We start from the raw sequence: 17274 nt of genomic DNA, 5'->3' as shown, positions 1-17274 counted from the left end.
ACGACGACCGCCGAGCGCCGCCCGGACAGGGAGAGGAGCCACCTTCGGTGGAAGTCGTGACAATATAATGCCTTGGATGACTAACAATGGAGAGACTATCAGAAACTGGGATTTCCTTGACTTTATATGCGCCAATGAAGTCACTATCTTAACATCCTTCTTGACCCTGTGACTTCCTTAGCTTCTCAACTCTTACCCTCTGGTGACTTATTGGTGCTGTTGGCTGTCAGCGACAGAAATGTCATTACTCATCCATGAAAGAGTTGATACTGACTTCATCTGTCTTCTGTTAATCTAGCATTTCTTTCAAGAAACAGATGTTTTGTTGTTATTGGACCTTCATTTGTTTCTGTCGCTCAGTCTGCTGGTCAGTGTTATCCATTAACAGGTTTGAGCAATATACCAACTGAACCGTGTTACTTGCTTTTGTGGGAGAGTTTTTATGTGTGTGTGTCTGTGTGGTGTTCACACGTAGTGAGAGCAGCATAAGCTTGTTTCCCACAAATCAAATCAAATTTTATTTGTCACATGCGCCGAATAGAACAGGTGTAGTAGACCTTACAGTGAAATTCTTATTTACAAGCCTTTAACCAACAATGCAGTACCTAAATACCTAACAAAAGTAAGAGTTAAGCATAACAAATAATTAGACAACACAGTAAATCACAATAGCGGGGCTATATACAGAGGGTACTGGTACAGAGTCAATGTGCAGGGGGCACTGGTGTCGAGGTAATTATGTACATGTAGTTATTAAGGTGGCTATGTGTAGATCATAACAGAGTAGTAGCAGCGTGGGGGTGGGGGCGCAATGCAAATAGTCTGGGTAGTGCCGTGTCTTTGGCATCATTAAAAGTGAAGGCTGTTATTTTATCAAATCAATTCTCTGTAATTATTATTACGTGATTAAACTAATCATGTAAATGTAATTAACTAGGAAGTCGGGGCACCAAGGAAAATCTTCAGATTACAAAGTTATAATTTTCCTAATATAACTCTTCAGATATTTTAAAATGTGATCAATCAGTCTTCTAATTAATGAATTATTCTCTACCTCAAGTTAGTCCCATTCCAAATGCCGTTTGATTAGATGTTCAGGAGTCTTATGACTTGGGGGTAGAAGCTGTTTAGAAGCCTCTTAGACCTAGACTTGGCACTCCGGTACCGCTTGTCGTGCGGTAGTAGAGAGAACAGTCTATGACTAGGGTGGCTGGAGTCTTTGACAATTTTTAGGGCCTTCCTCTGACACCGCCTGGTATAGATGTCCTGGATGGCAGGAAGCTTGGCCACAGTGATGTATTCGCCGTACGCACTACCCAATGTAGTGTCTTGTGGTCGGAGGCCGAGCAGTTGCCATGCCAGGCAGTGATGCAACCCGTCAGGATGCTCTTGATGGTGCAGCTGTAGATCCTTTTGAGGACCCATGCCAAATATTTTCAGTCTCCTGAGGGGGAATAGGTTTTGTCGTGCCCTCTTCACGACTGTCTTGGTGTGCTTGGACCATGTTAGTTTGTTGGTTATGTGGACACCAGGGAACTTGAAGCTCTAAACCTGCTCCGCTACAGCCCCGTCGATGAGAATGGGAGCGTGCTCGGTCCTCCTTTTCCTGTAGTCCACAATCATCTCAGGTATTTGTCGTCCTTGCACAACACGGTCAGGTCTCTGATATCCTCCCTATAGGCTGTCTCATCGTTGTTATTGTTCTGGCCTACCACTGTTGTGTAATCTGCAAATTTAATGATGGTGTTGGAGTTGTGCCTGGTCATGCAGTCATGAGTGAACAGGGAGTACAGGAGGGGACTGAGTATACACCCCTGAGGGGCCCCTGTGTTGAGGATCAGCGTGGCGGATGTGTTGTTACCTACCCTTACCACCTGGGGGCGGCCTGTCAAAGGTAAGTGATTTATTTTATCGGTATTTCTGACTTTCGTGACGCCTCTGCTTGGTTGGAAATGTATGTAGTGCTTTTGTGTGCGGGGCGCTATCCTCAGATAATCACATGGTGTGCTTTTGCCGTAAAGCCTTTTTGAAATCTGACAAAGCGGCTAGATTAACAAGAAGTTAAGCTTTTAACTGAGGTATAACATTTGTATTTTCATGAATGTTTAATATTACGATTTCTGTATTCTGAATTTCGCGCTCTGCAATTTCACCGGATGTTGTCGATGTGGGACGCTAGCGTCCCAATGAGCCGTAAGAAGTTAATACATGGCTGACAGACAAGTTCCTTACTTTCTCCCCCTTCCTCTTGCCTCTTCCATTTTTGCAGTAATGCTGCAATTAGTTTGTTGTAATTTTGAGTAGAGCAGACATTTTCATATATTTTTGTTAGCTCCATGTGTGACAACACAGTAATGTAAAAGTTGTGTTTTTTTAATGATCCAATACAAAATATAATACACTTGTCATAATTTGGTTGTAATCCAGAGGTTAGAAAAATGATCTAGATCCTCTGAGGCTGTGGAGGGTTCCTGAAACCTTTACTCTTCAGTTGTAACACACACTCCCTCCCTGACACGCACTCTCTCTCCATTTTCTCACATAAACACACACACACCACTCTCTTTCCCACAAAGCATACACACACTACTGCCAACTTTAAAAACATTAGCCACTAATAAGAATGTAAGGAGCACCAGAAAGATGGATTCTTTAATATAGTTTAGGATTAAATTTTTAGGCCTATATTAATCCTACTTTTTAAAGCGCATCTCGTGACTAGCAGACATGACAGTAAAACAATTAGGTTTTTAAAGAGAAGTGTATCAAAACTAGAGGTCGACTGATTAATCGGCATGGACGATTATTTAGGGACGATTTTCAAGTTTTCATAACAATCAGTAATCTGCCTTTTTGGATGCTGATTATGGCCGATTACATTGCAATCCATGAGGAAACTGTGTGGCAGGCTGACCACCTGTTACGTGAGTGCAGCGTCAAAAGGACCTTGTGGCAGCAAGGAGCCAAGGTAAGTTGCTAGCTAGCATTAAACTTATCTTATAAAAAACAATCGATCTTCACATAATTACTAGTTAACTACACATGGTTGATGATATTGCTAGGTTAACTAGCTTGTGCTACGTTGCATATAATCCATTCAGTGCCTGTTAATTCATCATCGAATGACAGCCTAATTCAACTTGATGAAACGGGTGATGATTTAACTGTCAGGATTTGGCCAGGGTTGTTCCGGTTTTTGGTCACTAGATGCCCCCATTGTGCTTTTTGACCTTTTGCTTTCCCTTGATCCCCATTATTATTTGCACCTGTGCCTCTTTTTCCCTGATTGTATTTAAACCTTTAGTTTCCCTCAGTTCTTTGCTCTGTGTTTGTATGTTAGCACCCAGCCCTAGTATTCTGTGTACTCTTGTTGATCCCGGTGGACGCTCTTGTGGAATTCTGTTTTTTGTTCTTGTTTATTTATTTTTGAGTATCTTTTGAGGCTTTTTATGCTTTACCTACCACCTTGTGGATTTACCTTTTTGTCTTGGAGGATTACCTTGTGGATTACCTTGTTCTTGTGGAATTCCTTTTGAGGTTGTGGAGTTACATGTTTTCCTGAAGGACTTCACTTTTTACTTTACTAAATACACCGTCTCAAGTACTGCTGTGTCTGCCTCATCTTCTGGGTTCTGCTGACTATTCGTGGCTCAGTTGGTTAAGTGACTGTTTCTCACTCCGGAGACCCAGGTTCGTAACCTTGTCCTGACAGAAACACAGAGCCAAAAATGAACCCAGAGGCAGCCAGTTCCCAGGACCTTGTTGCCATGCTGTCCCACCACCAGGAGACTGTCCAACGCCACGAAGCCGCCCTGGTTCAGCAAGAGGCCTTAATGGCTAGACATTCTCATCTTCTGTCGGAGATGCTGACTTCCATAAAGCAGATATCTGATCGACTTACCCCGGCAACAGTTCCCGTCCCAGTACCTCAGATTCACGTACCCATGGCAGTTAAACCTCTGGCTGAACCTCGTCTTCCACCTCCCCAACGGTTCTCAGGTGATCCAAGTGCTTGTAAAGGGTTTCTCACCCAATGTTCTCTCTCCTTCGAGCTGCAACCCTCGTCTTTTCCCACCGACCGGTCTAAGATCGCATATATCATCACCCTGCTGTCAGAAAAAGCCCTGGCCTGGGCTACTGCTGTGTGGGATGCCCATAGTTCCTGCTGTGCCAGCTACTCTGCCTTTGCTGAGGAATTCAAACGAGTGTTTCAAGGCCCAAGCAGTGGTCCTGACTCAGCCAAACAGCTCCTGACTCTCCACCAAGGTCGGCGCAGCGTGACGGACTATGCCATCCAGTTCCGCACGGTGGCAGCAGCGAGTGGCTGGAACAACGAGGCGCTCACGGTGTGCTTTCTGAAAGGCCTTTCTGACACTATCCAAGATGAACTGGCCACTCGGGAACCACCGGACAATCTCGAGTCCCTGATCAAGTTGGCCTCACGCATTGACCAGCGTCTGAGAGAGAGAGAACTCAACCGTAGACCTCTAGCCCCTATCAGTCCCAGCTCCGAGTCCCCACCTTTATCCTCGCTGGCTCCACCGGAACCCATGCAGATTGGACGCATCTCCCAGGCTGAGAGAGACCGCCGGATGAGGGAGCGACGCTGTCTATATTGCGGCAAACCGGGCCATTTCCGTTCCACGTGTCCCGGGCTCCAGGGAAACGCTCTGTCCCGTACAGACCGGGAGGAACTGTAACGGGAAACATAATCTCCTCCCATCCGTCCAACTCCCGTCTGCTCATTCCAGTCACCCTTTGCTGGGACAACCACAAGCTTCACCTTCAAGCCTTGGTAGACTCTGGAGCCGCAGGTAACTTCATGGATGGTGTCTGGGCGAAGGAGAATGGCATTCCCTCTGAACCTCTAAGTGACCCCATGAGGGTTACTACATTGGATGGAAGCCCTTTGGGATCTGGACTTGTCACTCATGTCACTACCTCCTTGCGACTTTCAGTTTCACAACACCAGGAATTGATGAACTTTCATTTGATCTCCTGTTCCGAGTTCCCTCTCGTCCTTGCATACCCCTGGCTTCACAGCCATAACCCTCACATCGACTGGTCTGTGGGCACTATCAAGCAGTGGGGTCCTACGTGCCAAGCTACTTGTATTTTCCCGAATTCCCCGAGTTCTACTCCCGAGTCTTTAGAATCCATCGACCTGACCCGAGTTCCCGAGTGTTACCATGACCTCAAACTGGTGTTTAGCAAACAGAGGGCCACCGTGCTACCACCCCATAGACCTTAGGATTGCCCCATCGACCTGTTTCCGGGCACTTGCCCCCCCAGGGGTCGGATCTTTTCCCTATCTCCACCCGAACGAGCTGCTATGGATACCTACATCAAGGACGCTCTGGAAGCAGGCCTTATGCGTCCATCCACCTCCCCGGCGGGAGCAGGGTTTTTCTTTGTGGCCAAGAAAGACGGTGGATTACGTCCCTGCATCGACTACCGGGGACTCAATGCCATAACCGTCCGTAACCGTTACCCGCTACCCCTTATGGCCACAGCCTTCGAGCTGCTCCAGGAAGCAGTTGTTTTCACTAAGCTTGACCTGCGGAACGCATACCATCTTGTGCGGATCAGACCTGGTGACGAGTGGAAGACCGCTTTCAACACGCCTACTGGTCACTATGAATACTTGGTGATGCCCTTCGGCCTGACCAACGCCCCAGCGGTGTTCCAAGCGCTCATAAACGATGTGCTTAGGGATATGCTTAACATATTTGTTTTCGTTTACTTGGATGACATCCTCATCTTTTCGAGCTCCCTTCAAGAACACACAAAGCATGTCAGACAAGTACTCAAACGCCTCCTAGACAGCCATCTGTACGTTAAGCCGGAAAAATGTGAATTCCATTCATCCCGAGTACAATTCCTGGGATTTGTAGTGGAACCCGGTCGAGTCCAAATGGACCCCAGGAAGGTAGGGGCGGTAGCGGATTGGCCCACTCCCAAATCCATTAACGAAGTTCAGCGTTTCCTGGGCTTCACAAACTTTTACCGCAAGTTCATCAAGAACTTCAGCTTGGTGGCAGCCCCTCTCTCAGCTTTAACCAAGGGTGGCAATGCAAGGTTTTTGTAGGGAAGAGAAGCTGAGACGGCCTTCCAAGGACTCAAGCAGCGCGTCCTCTCTGCTCCCATCCTGATACTACCGACTACGGATGAACCGTTTGTGGTGGAGGTAGACGCATCAGAGGTTGGTGTTGGAGCTGTCCTGTCTCAGAGGGGTGAAGACAAGAAGCTTCATCCGTGCGCTTTCTTCTCACACCGGCTTACCCCGGCTGAGAGGAACTACGATGTGGGGATCGTGAACTCCTAGCGGTTAAGATGGCATTGAAGGAATGGAGACACTGGCTCGAGAGGGCTTCTCACCCGTTTCAAGTGCTTACGGACCACAAAAATCTGGAGTATATCCAGCAGGCGAAGCGGTTGAACTCTAGACAAGCTAGATGGTCTCTCTTCTTCAGTCGATTCCAGTTTATCCTCACCTATCGGCCCGGGTCGAAGAATCTCAAACCGGATGCCCTGTCCCGAGTCTACGCTCCTGCCATTCGAGATGACACGGACATGCCTGTCCTTCCTGCTGCTAAGATCGTCGCTCCGATCTCGTGGCAAGTTGAGGATACCGTGAGACGAGCTCAAGCTATCGAACCGGACCCGAAAGGAGGTCCTGCCAATCGGTTGTTTGTCCCCAAGGCAGTGAGGACTCAGGTCCTTCTGTGGGGGCACTCCTCTCGCCTCACCTGTCACCCGGGCGTAGGTCGCACCTTGGAGTTCATCCAGCGTAAGTTCTGGTGGCCTACCATAAGAGAAGACGTTGCCACTTTCGTCAATGCCTGCCCCGTGTGCTGCCAGGGCAAATCTTCTCACCTCCGCCCTCAAGGACTCCTTCACCCTTTACCTGTTCCCCACAGACCCTGGTCCCATATCTCATTGGACTTTATTACTGGCCTTCCTCCATCCCATGGCAATACTACTATCCTAGTCATAATCGACAGGTTTTCAAAGGCGGCCAGGTTCGTCCCTCTGACTAAGTTACCTTCTGCCAAGGAAACGGCTGAGTTGGTAATTAATCATGTGTTTCGAGTCTTCGGCATTCCTCAAGATATGGTTTCTGACAGAGGTCCCCAGTTCGCCTCAAGGTTTTGGAAGGCCTTCTGCCAACTCATGGGGGCTTCTGCCAGTCTATCTTCAGGGTACCATCCGGAGTCCAACGGCCAAACAGAGAGGATGAATCAAGAGCTGGAAACCACCCTCCGATGTATGACTCGTAACAACCCGTCCACATGGTCGTCCTTTATTGTTTGGGCCGAATACGCGCACAACACCTTGCGCTCCTCCTCCACTGGTATGTCCCCGCACGAGTGTCAGTTTGGCTATGCCCCTCCATTGTTCCCGGACCAGGAGGCAGAAGTCAGAGTGCCTTCAGCCTTGAAGTTCGTCAGACGCTGTCGGCTTATGTGGAGGAAGACCCGTTTTAATCTTATGCGTTCCTCACAGAGGTACCAACAACAAGCCAACAGACGTCGCCGTCCCGGGCCTACCCTGCGCCCCGGCCAGAGAGTCTGGCTCTCCACAAGAGACTTACCACTACGGGTGGAGTCTCGCAAGCTGTCCCAAAGATACATCGGTCCCTTTAAGGTTGCCAGGAGAGTTAACCCAGTTTCTTATCGCCTACACTTACCCAGATCCCTTAAGATTAATCCCACGTTTCACATTTCCTTATTAAAACCTGTTGTTTTTTCTCCCCTTGTCCCGGCAGACAGACCTCCCCCTCCGCCTCATGTCATTGGAGGCCAGCCGGCTTATACCGTCCATCGGATACTGGATACATACTGGACCCTGACCTCATTCGTCAGTTCAGGGCCCTCCACCCCGAGAGAGCTGGTAGGAACGTCAGGGGCCGTTCCTAGGGGGGGGATTCTGTCAGGATTTGGCCAGGGTTGTTCCGGTTTTTGGTCACTAGATGCCCCCATTGTGCTTTTTGACCTTTTGCTTTCCCTTGATCCCCATTATTATTTGCACCTGTGCCTTTTTTCCCCTGATTGTATTTAAACCCTTAGTTTCCCTCAGTTCTTTGCTCTGTGTTTGTATGTTAGCACCCAGCCCTAGTATTCTGTGTACTCTTGTTGATCCCGGTGGACGCTCTTGTGGAATTCTGTTTTTTGTTCTTGTTTATTTATTTTTGAGTATCTTTTGAGGCTTTTTATGCTTTACCTACCACCTTGTGGATTTACCTTTTTGTCTTGGAGGATTACCTTGTGGATTACCTTGTTCTTGTGGAATTCCTTTTGAGGTTGTGGAGTTACATGTTTTCCTGAAGGACTTCACTTTTTACTTTATTAAATACACCGTCTCAAGTACTGCTGTGTCTGCCTCATCTTCTGGGTTCTGCTGACTATTCGTGGCTCAGTTGGTTAAGTGACTGTTTCTCACTCCGGAGACCCGGGTTCGTAACCGGGTCCTGACATTAACATTGCGAAAAAGCACATTTGTTGCACAAATGTACCTAACCATAAACATCAATGCTTTTCTTAAAATCATTACACCGAAGTATATATTTTTAAACCTGCATATTTAGTTAAAATAAATACATGTTAGCAGGCAATATTAACTAGGGAAATTATGTCACTTCTCTTGCGTTCAGTGCAAGCAGAGTCAGGATATATTCAACAGTTTGGGCCGCCTGGCTCGTTTCGAACTGTTTCTTCCTAACAAAGACCGTAATTAATTTGCTAGAAATGTACAGACTTATGACATAACATTGAAGATTGTGAAATGTAACAGCAATATTTAGACTTAGGGTTGCCACCCGTTTGACAAAATACGGAATGGTTCCGTATTTCACTGAAAGCATAAACATTTTGTTTTCGAAATTGTAGTTTCCGGATTTGACCATATTAATGACCGAAGGCTCGTATTTCTGTGTGTTTATTATAAGTCTATGATTTGATATTTGATAGAGCAGTCTGACTTAGTGGTGATAGGCAGCAGCAGGCTCGTAAGCATTCATTCAAACAGCTCTTTACTGCGTTTGCCAGCAGCTCTTCGTAATGCTTGAAGCACAGCGCTGTTTATGACTTCAACCCTATCAACTCCCGAGATTAGGCTGGCAATACTAAAGTGCCTATAAGAACATACAATAGTCAAAGGTATATGAAATACAAATGGTATAGAGAGAAATAGTCGACACGTCATAATTCCTATAATTACTTGTTGAAGGAATTCTAAATTCCTCTGTTTTATTTCCCAATCAAAATTAAACACTCTGTCAATGCATTTAAGTGTTTGTAAGACCCTATATTTTATAAGAATGGACAGAGCCCCGGTCTTAAAAGTCAGGTAACAGCGTTTAATTCGAGAGAGTACTGGGTACATATACATTTTACCACAGGTTATAAACTGAAAATGACGTCAGCGTTTTCTAAATGTTCTATTTCTTCTTGACACTGGTAGAGAGGCCCTATAGTTCTCGAGCCTTCCCTCCTCGCCTAAAGCCAAGGTCAGTCCGTGTAGATAAGCATTCTAGACAGTCTGGAGATAGTCCGTCCCTGCCATCTGGAGATAGTTCATTCATTTGTATCAAGGCATTGTTCTAAACTCCTGACTATATTATATACAATTGGGAATGGGAGCAAGAGAGAAAATTCATACATGTACAGTACATAATAGCATTTGGACTAGTTAGTCCTGATTGAAATGTATACATAATTAGTCATCATTGATAAAAATTCCCTTAACATTACTACAACCTAAAACCTCTTAGCTGGGAATATTGAACCACCAGCTTTCATATGTTATCATGTTCTGAGCAAGGAACTTAAACTTTAGCTTTTTTACATGGCACATATTGCACTTTTACTTTTTCCCCAGCACTGAATATTTGCTTTATTTAACCCAAAATTGAACATGTTTCATTATTTATTTGAGACTAAATAGATGTTGTTTATGTATTATGTTAAGTTAAAATAAGAGTTCATTGTTCCTTCAGTATTGATGTAATTGTCATTATTACAAATATATATATAAAAATTGTCCGATTAACCGGTATCGGCTTTTTTTTGGGGTCCTCCAATAATCGGTATCATAATCGGTCTAATCAAAACACCAATAGTGCTAGGCTGTGAGAAATATCACTGATATAATTATTCTGAAAGAAATCTTCTAAGAACTAGTGTTGCACGGTATACTGGTAATATCATGTTACTAAGATGTCATGATACTTATCGTCCCAACATTTTAGGATACCTTAGTATTTCATATGATATTACCACATTTTCCGGCCCGACTGATCTAAAGAACCTGTTATAAGTGTCTGTTAGAAAATGTTCATAAATTCAGTTACATTTTTTAAGCAACAGACACTTACATGGCAGTTGGATATTCCCCAGTGAAGCATGAAGTGTGCTTAAATAAAAGTTCCCTTTGGTGTGGTAGTACGTTTTATTATGGTTTATATTGTAAAGAGGTCACTGGGGTCACTGCTGATAATCATCATAGAGGAGCATGGTGACTTAGGTGCGGGTACTATTGGCCCACAAGTGACCTTTTCAGGGACCCCAAACAAATACATAAAGAAATATTTTGCTGAATTTTAGTCTAATTTAGCGGCCAGGTGCGGGTACTATTGGCTAATGGAATTAAATGGCTAATGACTGACTGCTCATTCTAAAACCACACTGGTGGTGGTGGTGGTGAACAATTTGGTGTAAGTAGGATGGGTCAGAATAGTGGGTATTTTTAGGCTGGACCATATCTGTGGGCCTGGTCAGATCTGCTGCAGTGCTTTTAGGCTTATGGAAATAGGCTTTAATTCCCTTTCAATCCTTTTTATTAGCCAATGACCTCAGGCTCAATTAGCAAGCAGCCACTGCCGGGATTTCACAGGATGGAAAGGGGCACCAAACTTACAAAATCGAAGGGAATGGAACATTAGCAGAGAGACTGTGAGAGGGAACAGATCCAGACTGAGACAATACTGCAAACAGGGAAACGACTCAAGTTAAGGACAGCAAGAGAGAGGAGGGAAGTGGATTGGTCAGGTGGATGATGGTGGGGGCTACGGTACGGCCCTCTTTTGCCCTCCTGGAGTGGATATTGCTATGATAACAGATGCTGAACGTAACAGCCAGGAGAAGAGCTTGAGCACTGGTGAGGGATGAACGTGGAGCCTGTACTGCAAGTGGGGGGTATGGAGCTACAAGCGGGAGCCATGGCTCAGGCACACAGACACAGGGTAAGTGAGAGGGTGAGGAGTAGTTCTAAGCACTGCTCCATAAAACCCTCTATGACTGAGCCATGCAGCCTGATCGTGTCTCACTTAGGAAGATAAAATAATCAGTAATTTTGTATTTGACTTTTTTTTCAGCTCAGTTTATTTTTTTTCAAAAGGTTGTGAACTTTCAACACCCTTAAGGTGATATGAGTCACATTGTAGCAAAGTTACAATGCAAGCATTTTAATGCTAACTTGCTCAGTTATATTGGTGAGGTAGATAGAGAATCTCCCCTCTAAGCATATGCTGTCAAATGTTTTTCTTTGCAATTGATAGAGGTCAGCTTTCTGAAAGAGGATTATGGATGTGTACTGAATTTTGCTGTTGTGCTGTCCTGGTTCTCGACAAAAATGAAGTGGATAATTGACTGAATGCAATAGGGCAGGGTTAGGTAACTAGATTTAAACTGCGGGCTGGAACATAATTTTAATAATTTGCATACTGCAAATTGAACACAAGTAAGCCCAAAAAGAGATTATATTTGAAAATAATAATTTCATAACTTGATTACATTGACACAATCACATCTCTTTTTATTTGTGGGTATACTTGGCAACAGATTTCCTAAATTAGACTAAAATTCAGCTAAATATTTCTTTATGTATTTGTTTGGGGTCCCTGAAAAAGTCACTTGTGGGCCGGTATTGGTCCGTGGGCCGCCTATTGCCGACCCCCTGCAATAGAGAGTATTATGGTGGAAACAGTTCTTATAGCCGACAAGAACTTTCGAACGTCAGATTGGCAGTTACCTCAATTCCGGCTTCAATTTAGACTCCTCTGCTCTGAGCTTTTTCTGTAATTACAACCCAATTTTCGGGGTATCAAGAGGAAACACCTGCATTAGAGGCAAGAGAGGGGGAGTTTTGGTGAGATTAAAGCAAAGGTAAAACTGGCCACCTCTTCCCTCTAGTCTATTGGCTAATGTACAGTCACTTGATCATAATATGATTGACCTCCAATTCCGCATTTGCTACCAATGGAACTTGCGTAACAGCAAGTATTTCTGCTTTTCTGAAACATGGCTTTTGAACAAGATATCCGCCATGGCAATCCAACTCGATGGATTCTCCATTCTCTGAGTGGACACGACAGTGAAGTCAGGGAAATCGAGAGAGGAAGAGGGGTTTGCCTCTTCATCAACAACAACATGGTGTGCTGACTCGAGCACAGTGGACCCATTGTTCACTCATCTTGGAGTACCTGATGGTCAAATACCCTTCTACCTCCCGACAGAATTTTAAGCTGTTATTGACTGTTGTATACATTCCACATTCCATTCCATTTAACGAACTGTACAAGGCTATAAACAAGCAGGAAAATTTCACCCAGAGGCTGCTTTCCTTGTTACCAGCGATTTTAGTTATGCGTCATTAAGACACGTGATGCCCAACTTCCATCAACATGCTTTCTTTGCCACTAGAGGTGATAAAGTCAGAGACCACTGTTACTCTACCCACAAGCAAGCATACAAGACCCTCCCTCGTCCCCCATTCTGCAAATCGGATCATGACTCCGTACTCCTGCTTCCTGTTTACAAGCAGAAGCTCAAACAGGAAGTACCCATAACTCTCGCCTTTGAGAAATGGTCATCAGAATCAGGGATTATGCTACAGGACTGCTTTTGCTAGCTTTGACTGAAATATGTTCTAAGGTGCCGCCGATAGCATCGATGATCTAACAATCTCCGTCACTGGCGACATTAGGAAATGCATCGTCGATGTTGTCCCCACTGTGATGGTTTACTGCTTCCTCAATCAAAGCCCTGGATTAAAGATGCACTGCAGAAATCTCTCCGCCATTTCCTGGTTGCTAAGGTTGCTAAAATTCTAATAGTTCGCTTAATTTCAGTTTGTGACAAAGGCAAGCATAGTGTAGAGAATCATTGTTCCTTCTAAACCGCTGTGAAATATATATTTTCCATAACCAACAATATTGTATTTTCAGCTGTTTGAAGCTGATGTCCAAACCGAAAGTAAAAGATGCAAAAACTAAACTTAAGAACAGGAAGTATAGAAATGATGCGCATAGAACAGATTTACCGCTTCTTGCTTTCAATGAAAATGAAAGATGTCACGTTCTGACCCTAGTTCTTGTGTTATTTGTTTGTTTTAGTTGGTCAGGACGTTAGTTGGGTGGGCATTCTATGTTTTGTGTTTCTAGGTTGGTTTTCTGTGTTCGGCCTAGTATGGTTCCCAGTCAGAGGCAGGGGTCGTTAGTTGTCTCTGATTGAGAATCATACTTAGGTAGCCTGGGTTTCACTGTTGTTTTGGTGGGTGATTGTTTCCGTGTCTATGTTTGTTCGCCACATGGTACTGTTTCGGTTTTGTTCACATTTATTGTTTTGTATTCATTGAGTGTTCAGTTTATGTTTTAAATATACAACCATGGACACTTACCACGCCGCATCTTGGTGTATAAGATCTATAACTCACATTTCTATGTGATCTATTAACTCACAACAAAACGTTACAAATTGCAGCTGTAACACAAAGGTTGTTGCTAAACTAAAGGACAGGGCTAACGCACATAAGGCTATCGCAGACAACCCTGAGGCTACTGCTGAGGACTACGACTTCCGCAGAGTCCTCAAACGAGCAAAGGGACAGTACAGAACCTAGGAGGCTCATGGTTCTCACCCCCTTCCATAGACATACACAGTAATTATAACGTCCTCCAGCCTATCGGAGCTCTTGCAGCATGAACTGACATGTTGCCCACCCAATCAAAGGATCAGAGAATGAATCTAGTACTGAAAGCCTAAGATGCAGCTAGCTAGTACTGCAGTGCAAAATAATGTTGTGAATGGTTGACTGACAGAGAAGACAATAGTTGAACAGTTTTTGAACAAATTAATATTTTCCAAAATGAAGAAGTAAGACATCTCGTCATTTTATTTCAGTTTCACTTGCTTAGCTAGCAAATGCAGCTAGCTAGTTTAGCCTACTCAAACACCCTGCTCAAACAGAGGGATGCTATGTTAGCTAGCTGGCTATGACTATCCAACACAACACTGGAACTCTTCCAAGTCAAGGTAAGCTTTTGGTTTTACTCATTTATTGCCACTGCGGCCCGCCAGTGTAACTGCTTACTTGACTGTACACTAACTTTACTGCATGATTGTAGCGGGTTGACTAAAGCATTAGTTCTATTAGCTATGTTGACTATGATGTTACTTTAGCTAATATAGTGACAAAGATGTAGGCTATGTGTAGCAGTTATCTCTGGAGAGACCTGCAAATAGCTGTGCAGCGACACTCCCAGTCCAACCTGACATAGCTTGAGAGGATCTGCAGAGAAGAATGGGAGAAACTCCCCAAATACAGGTGTGCCACGCTTATGGCGTCATACCCAAGAAGACTTAAGGCTGTAATCGCTGCCAAAAGTGCTTCAACAAAGTACTGAGTAAAGGGTCTGAATACTTAGGTAAATGTGATATTTTTATTTGATTTTTAATACATTTGCAAAAATGTCTAAACCTCTTCTTGATTTGTCATTATGGGGTATTGTGTGTAGATTGATGCGGGGAAACTATTTAATCTGGTTTGGAATAAGGCTGTAACAAAAACTAAATGTGGGAAATGTGAATGGGTCTGAATAGATTCTAAAAGCGCTGTAGATGGTAAGTAACACTTTCCCAAAAACCTTCTCAAATAAATGTTAACTACAAAGTAACCTATTCCTACCTGGCAGAATTATAGCACGATTCTTTGCGTCAAGCCATTGGCCATCTGGTTAGCAAACTCTGCAATCACATGAGTGCTACAGGAACACAGCTAACCAAACAACAGACTCTGGCTGGTGTACACTTGCATTAAAGGGTCATTTTCCCCCAGAACTCAAGTGGTCTCCTGGTGTGGTTTAGGCATTGTTGTGGACTTAGAATGTCCAATTTGGTTGTTTTTCTATTTAAAAAGTCAGAATTTTTGAGAGTAAAATCCTAAAAACCAGAAATGAAAACCTGGAAAACTAAATGAAGAAAATGTTTTTATTTTATAGGCCCTACCTATTGGTACTTTATCCTCTATACCGACACAATTGTTTGGGGAATGTTCGTGTGCAAAATGGTTAGATCAATTTGCCATCGATGAGTGAAAATCAAACAAGACCTTGGTCTGAAGTTCATTAATGGTCCCACTGCCCTCAATCCATGTAAAGACCCTCTGGCATGCTAACATTCAGTACATATCCAGCGTCCCTCTCTGGCCTCCAGCCGCCCTCTCCCTCTCGTCCCTCTCTGGCCTCCAGCCGCAGTTTAACATGCTAATGTTTTCACTGGATTCTTCAAATACTGTGGAGATTATCCCACATTAACCTCTGGCTCTGTTTAGACTTCCCCAGTAACTGCATGTAGAATGAAGAGTGGGTCAGCCAAGCATGTCTTGGCTATGAGAGGGGTCACTGCCAATGAGAGATCTATTAGGTCAAATCACTGCACTCTATATTCTTCTGTAAACTGGTCATCTCTGTATCTCCATCTCAAGACCCACTGGTTGATGATTATTTATAAAACCCTCTTAGGTCTTACTTCCCCCCCCCTATCTGAGATATCTACTGCAGCCCTCATCCTCTACAAACAACACTCGTTCTGCCAGTCACACTCTGTTAAAGGTCCCCAAAGCACACATATCCCTGGGTCACTCGTCTTTTCATTTTGCAGCAGCTAGCGACTGAAACGAGCTGCAACAAACACTCAAACTGGACAGTTTCATCTCAATCTCTTCATTCAAAGATTCAATCATGGACACTCTTACTGACAGTTGTGGCTGCTTTGCGTGATGTATTGTTGCCTCTACCTTCTTGCCCTTTGTGCTGTTGTCTGTGCCCAATAATGTTCGTACCATGTTTTGTGCTGCTACCATGTTGTTGTGTTGCTAACTTGCTTCCATGCTGTGTTGTCATGTGTTGCTGCCATGCTATGTTGTTGTCTTAGGTCTCTCTTTATGTTGTTGTCTCTCTCTTGTCGGGATGTGTGTTTTTGTCCTATATTTTTATTTTTAATCCCAGCCCCTGTCCCCGCAGGAGGCCTTTTGGTAGGTAGGCCATCATTATAAATTAGAATTTGTTCTTAGCTGACTTTCCTAGTTAAATAAAGGTTAAAATAATAAAAAATATCAAAATATTAAGGTTGTAGTTTTCTAAACACTGGGAGCTATCAAAGACCCAAAGAAGCTATAGGACCTTTTTGCTAAGCATGGGCTATTTGTGTTCATCCTGAGCAGAAAGAGGTTTATATCTTAGCATTGTTGTGTTGTGTGACATGGGTGAGGTTTTACTTTGTCATGATTCATAACACATTACCTGAAATTGTGACACCACCAGCACACATGCACAATCCCTGTGATGAACCAGGTGTTTCTCATGTGAATCCGGGTTGTGTTATTTAAATAAATTTAAAAAATCTGTTTTTTTTCTTATGTTTTTTCTTCAACTTTAGTTTCAATTAGTTTTCAGACTTGATTTACTAGTTTTTATTTATACTGAACAACAAAATAAATGCAACATGCAACAATTTCAATGATTTTACAGAGATACCATTCATATAAGGAAATTGGTCAATTTAAATAAATACATTAGGCCCTAATCTATGTATTTCACATGACTGGGCAGGGGTGCGGCAATGGGTGTGCCTGGGAAGGCATAGGCCCACCCACTTGGGATCCAGGCCCACCCACCGGGGCTCAAGGACCCGGCCAATCAGAACAAGTTTTTCCCCACAAGGGCTTTATTACAGATAGAAATACTCCTCAGTTTCATCAGCTGTCCAGGTGGCCGGTCTCAGACGATCCCGCAAGTAAAGAAGCCGGATGTGGAGGTCCTGGTTTGGTGTGGTTACATGTGGTCTACTGCCAAATTGTCTAAAATAACATTGTAGGCGGCTTATGGTAGAGAAATTAACATTCAATTACCTGGCAACAGCTCTGGTGGACATTGCTGCAGTCGGCATGTCAATTGCACTCTCCCTCAGCTTGAGACATCTGTGGAATTGTGTTGTG

At 44.1% G+C, this 17274-nt stretch overlaps 1 protein-coding gene across 3 annotated transcripts in view; it reads left to right on the top strand.

The window, feature by feature from the left end:
* The window catches only part of LOC135540015 (S-adenosylhomocysteine hydrolase-like protein 1), a 70527-nt gene that overhangs the window by 18088 nt on the left and 35165 nt on the right, over positions 1-17274 (top strand). Inside the window, exon 1 of one of the 3 annotated variants that reach the window (XM_064966308.1) lies at positions 12887-13095. The exons of the other annotated variants lie outside the window; for them this stretch is intronic. Within the exon in view, the coding sequence (XP_064822380.1) occupies positions 12988-13095 (108 nt within the window). The 5' untranslated portion in view covers positions 12887-12987. Of the gene's footprint in view, positions 1-12886; positions 13096-17274 lie in introns of those variants that run through there. 3 annotated transcript variants of the gene reach the window in all.

This window comes from Oncorhynchus masou, chromosome 5 (genome assembly GCF_036934945.1).
Source record: "Oncorhynchus masou masou isolate Uvic2021 chromosome 5, UVic_Omas_1.1, whole genome shotgun sequence".
NCBI classification, from domain to species: Eukaryota; Metazoa; Chordata; class Actinopteri; order Salmoniformes; family Salmonidae; genus Oncorhynchus; species Oncorhynchus masou.
The sequence above is the reverse complement of the archived record's forward strand: the minus strand, read 5'-3'. Positions and strand labels throughout refer to the sequence as shown.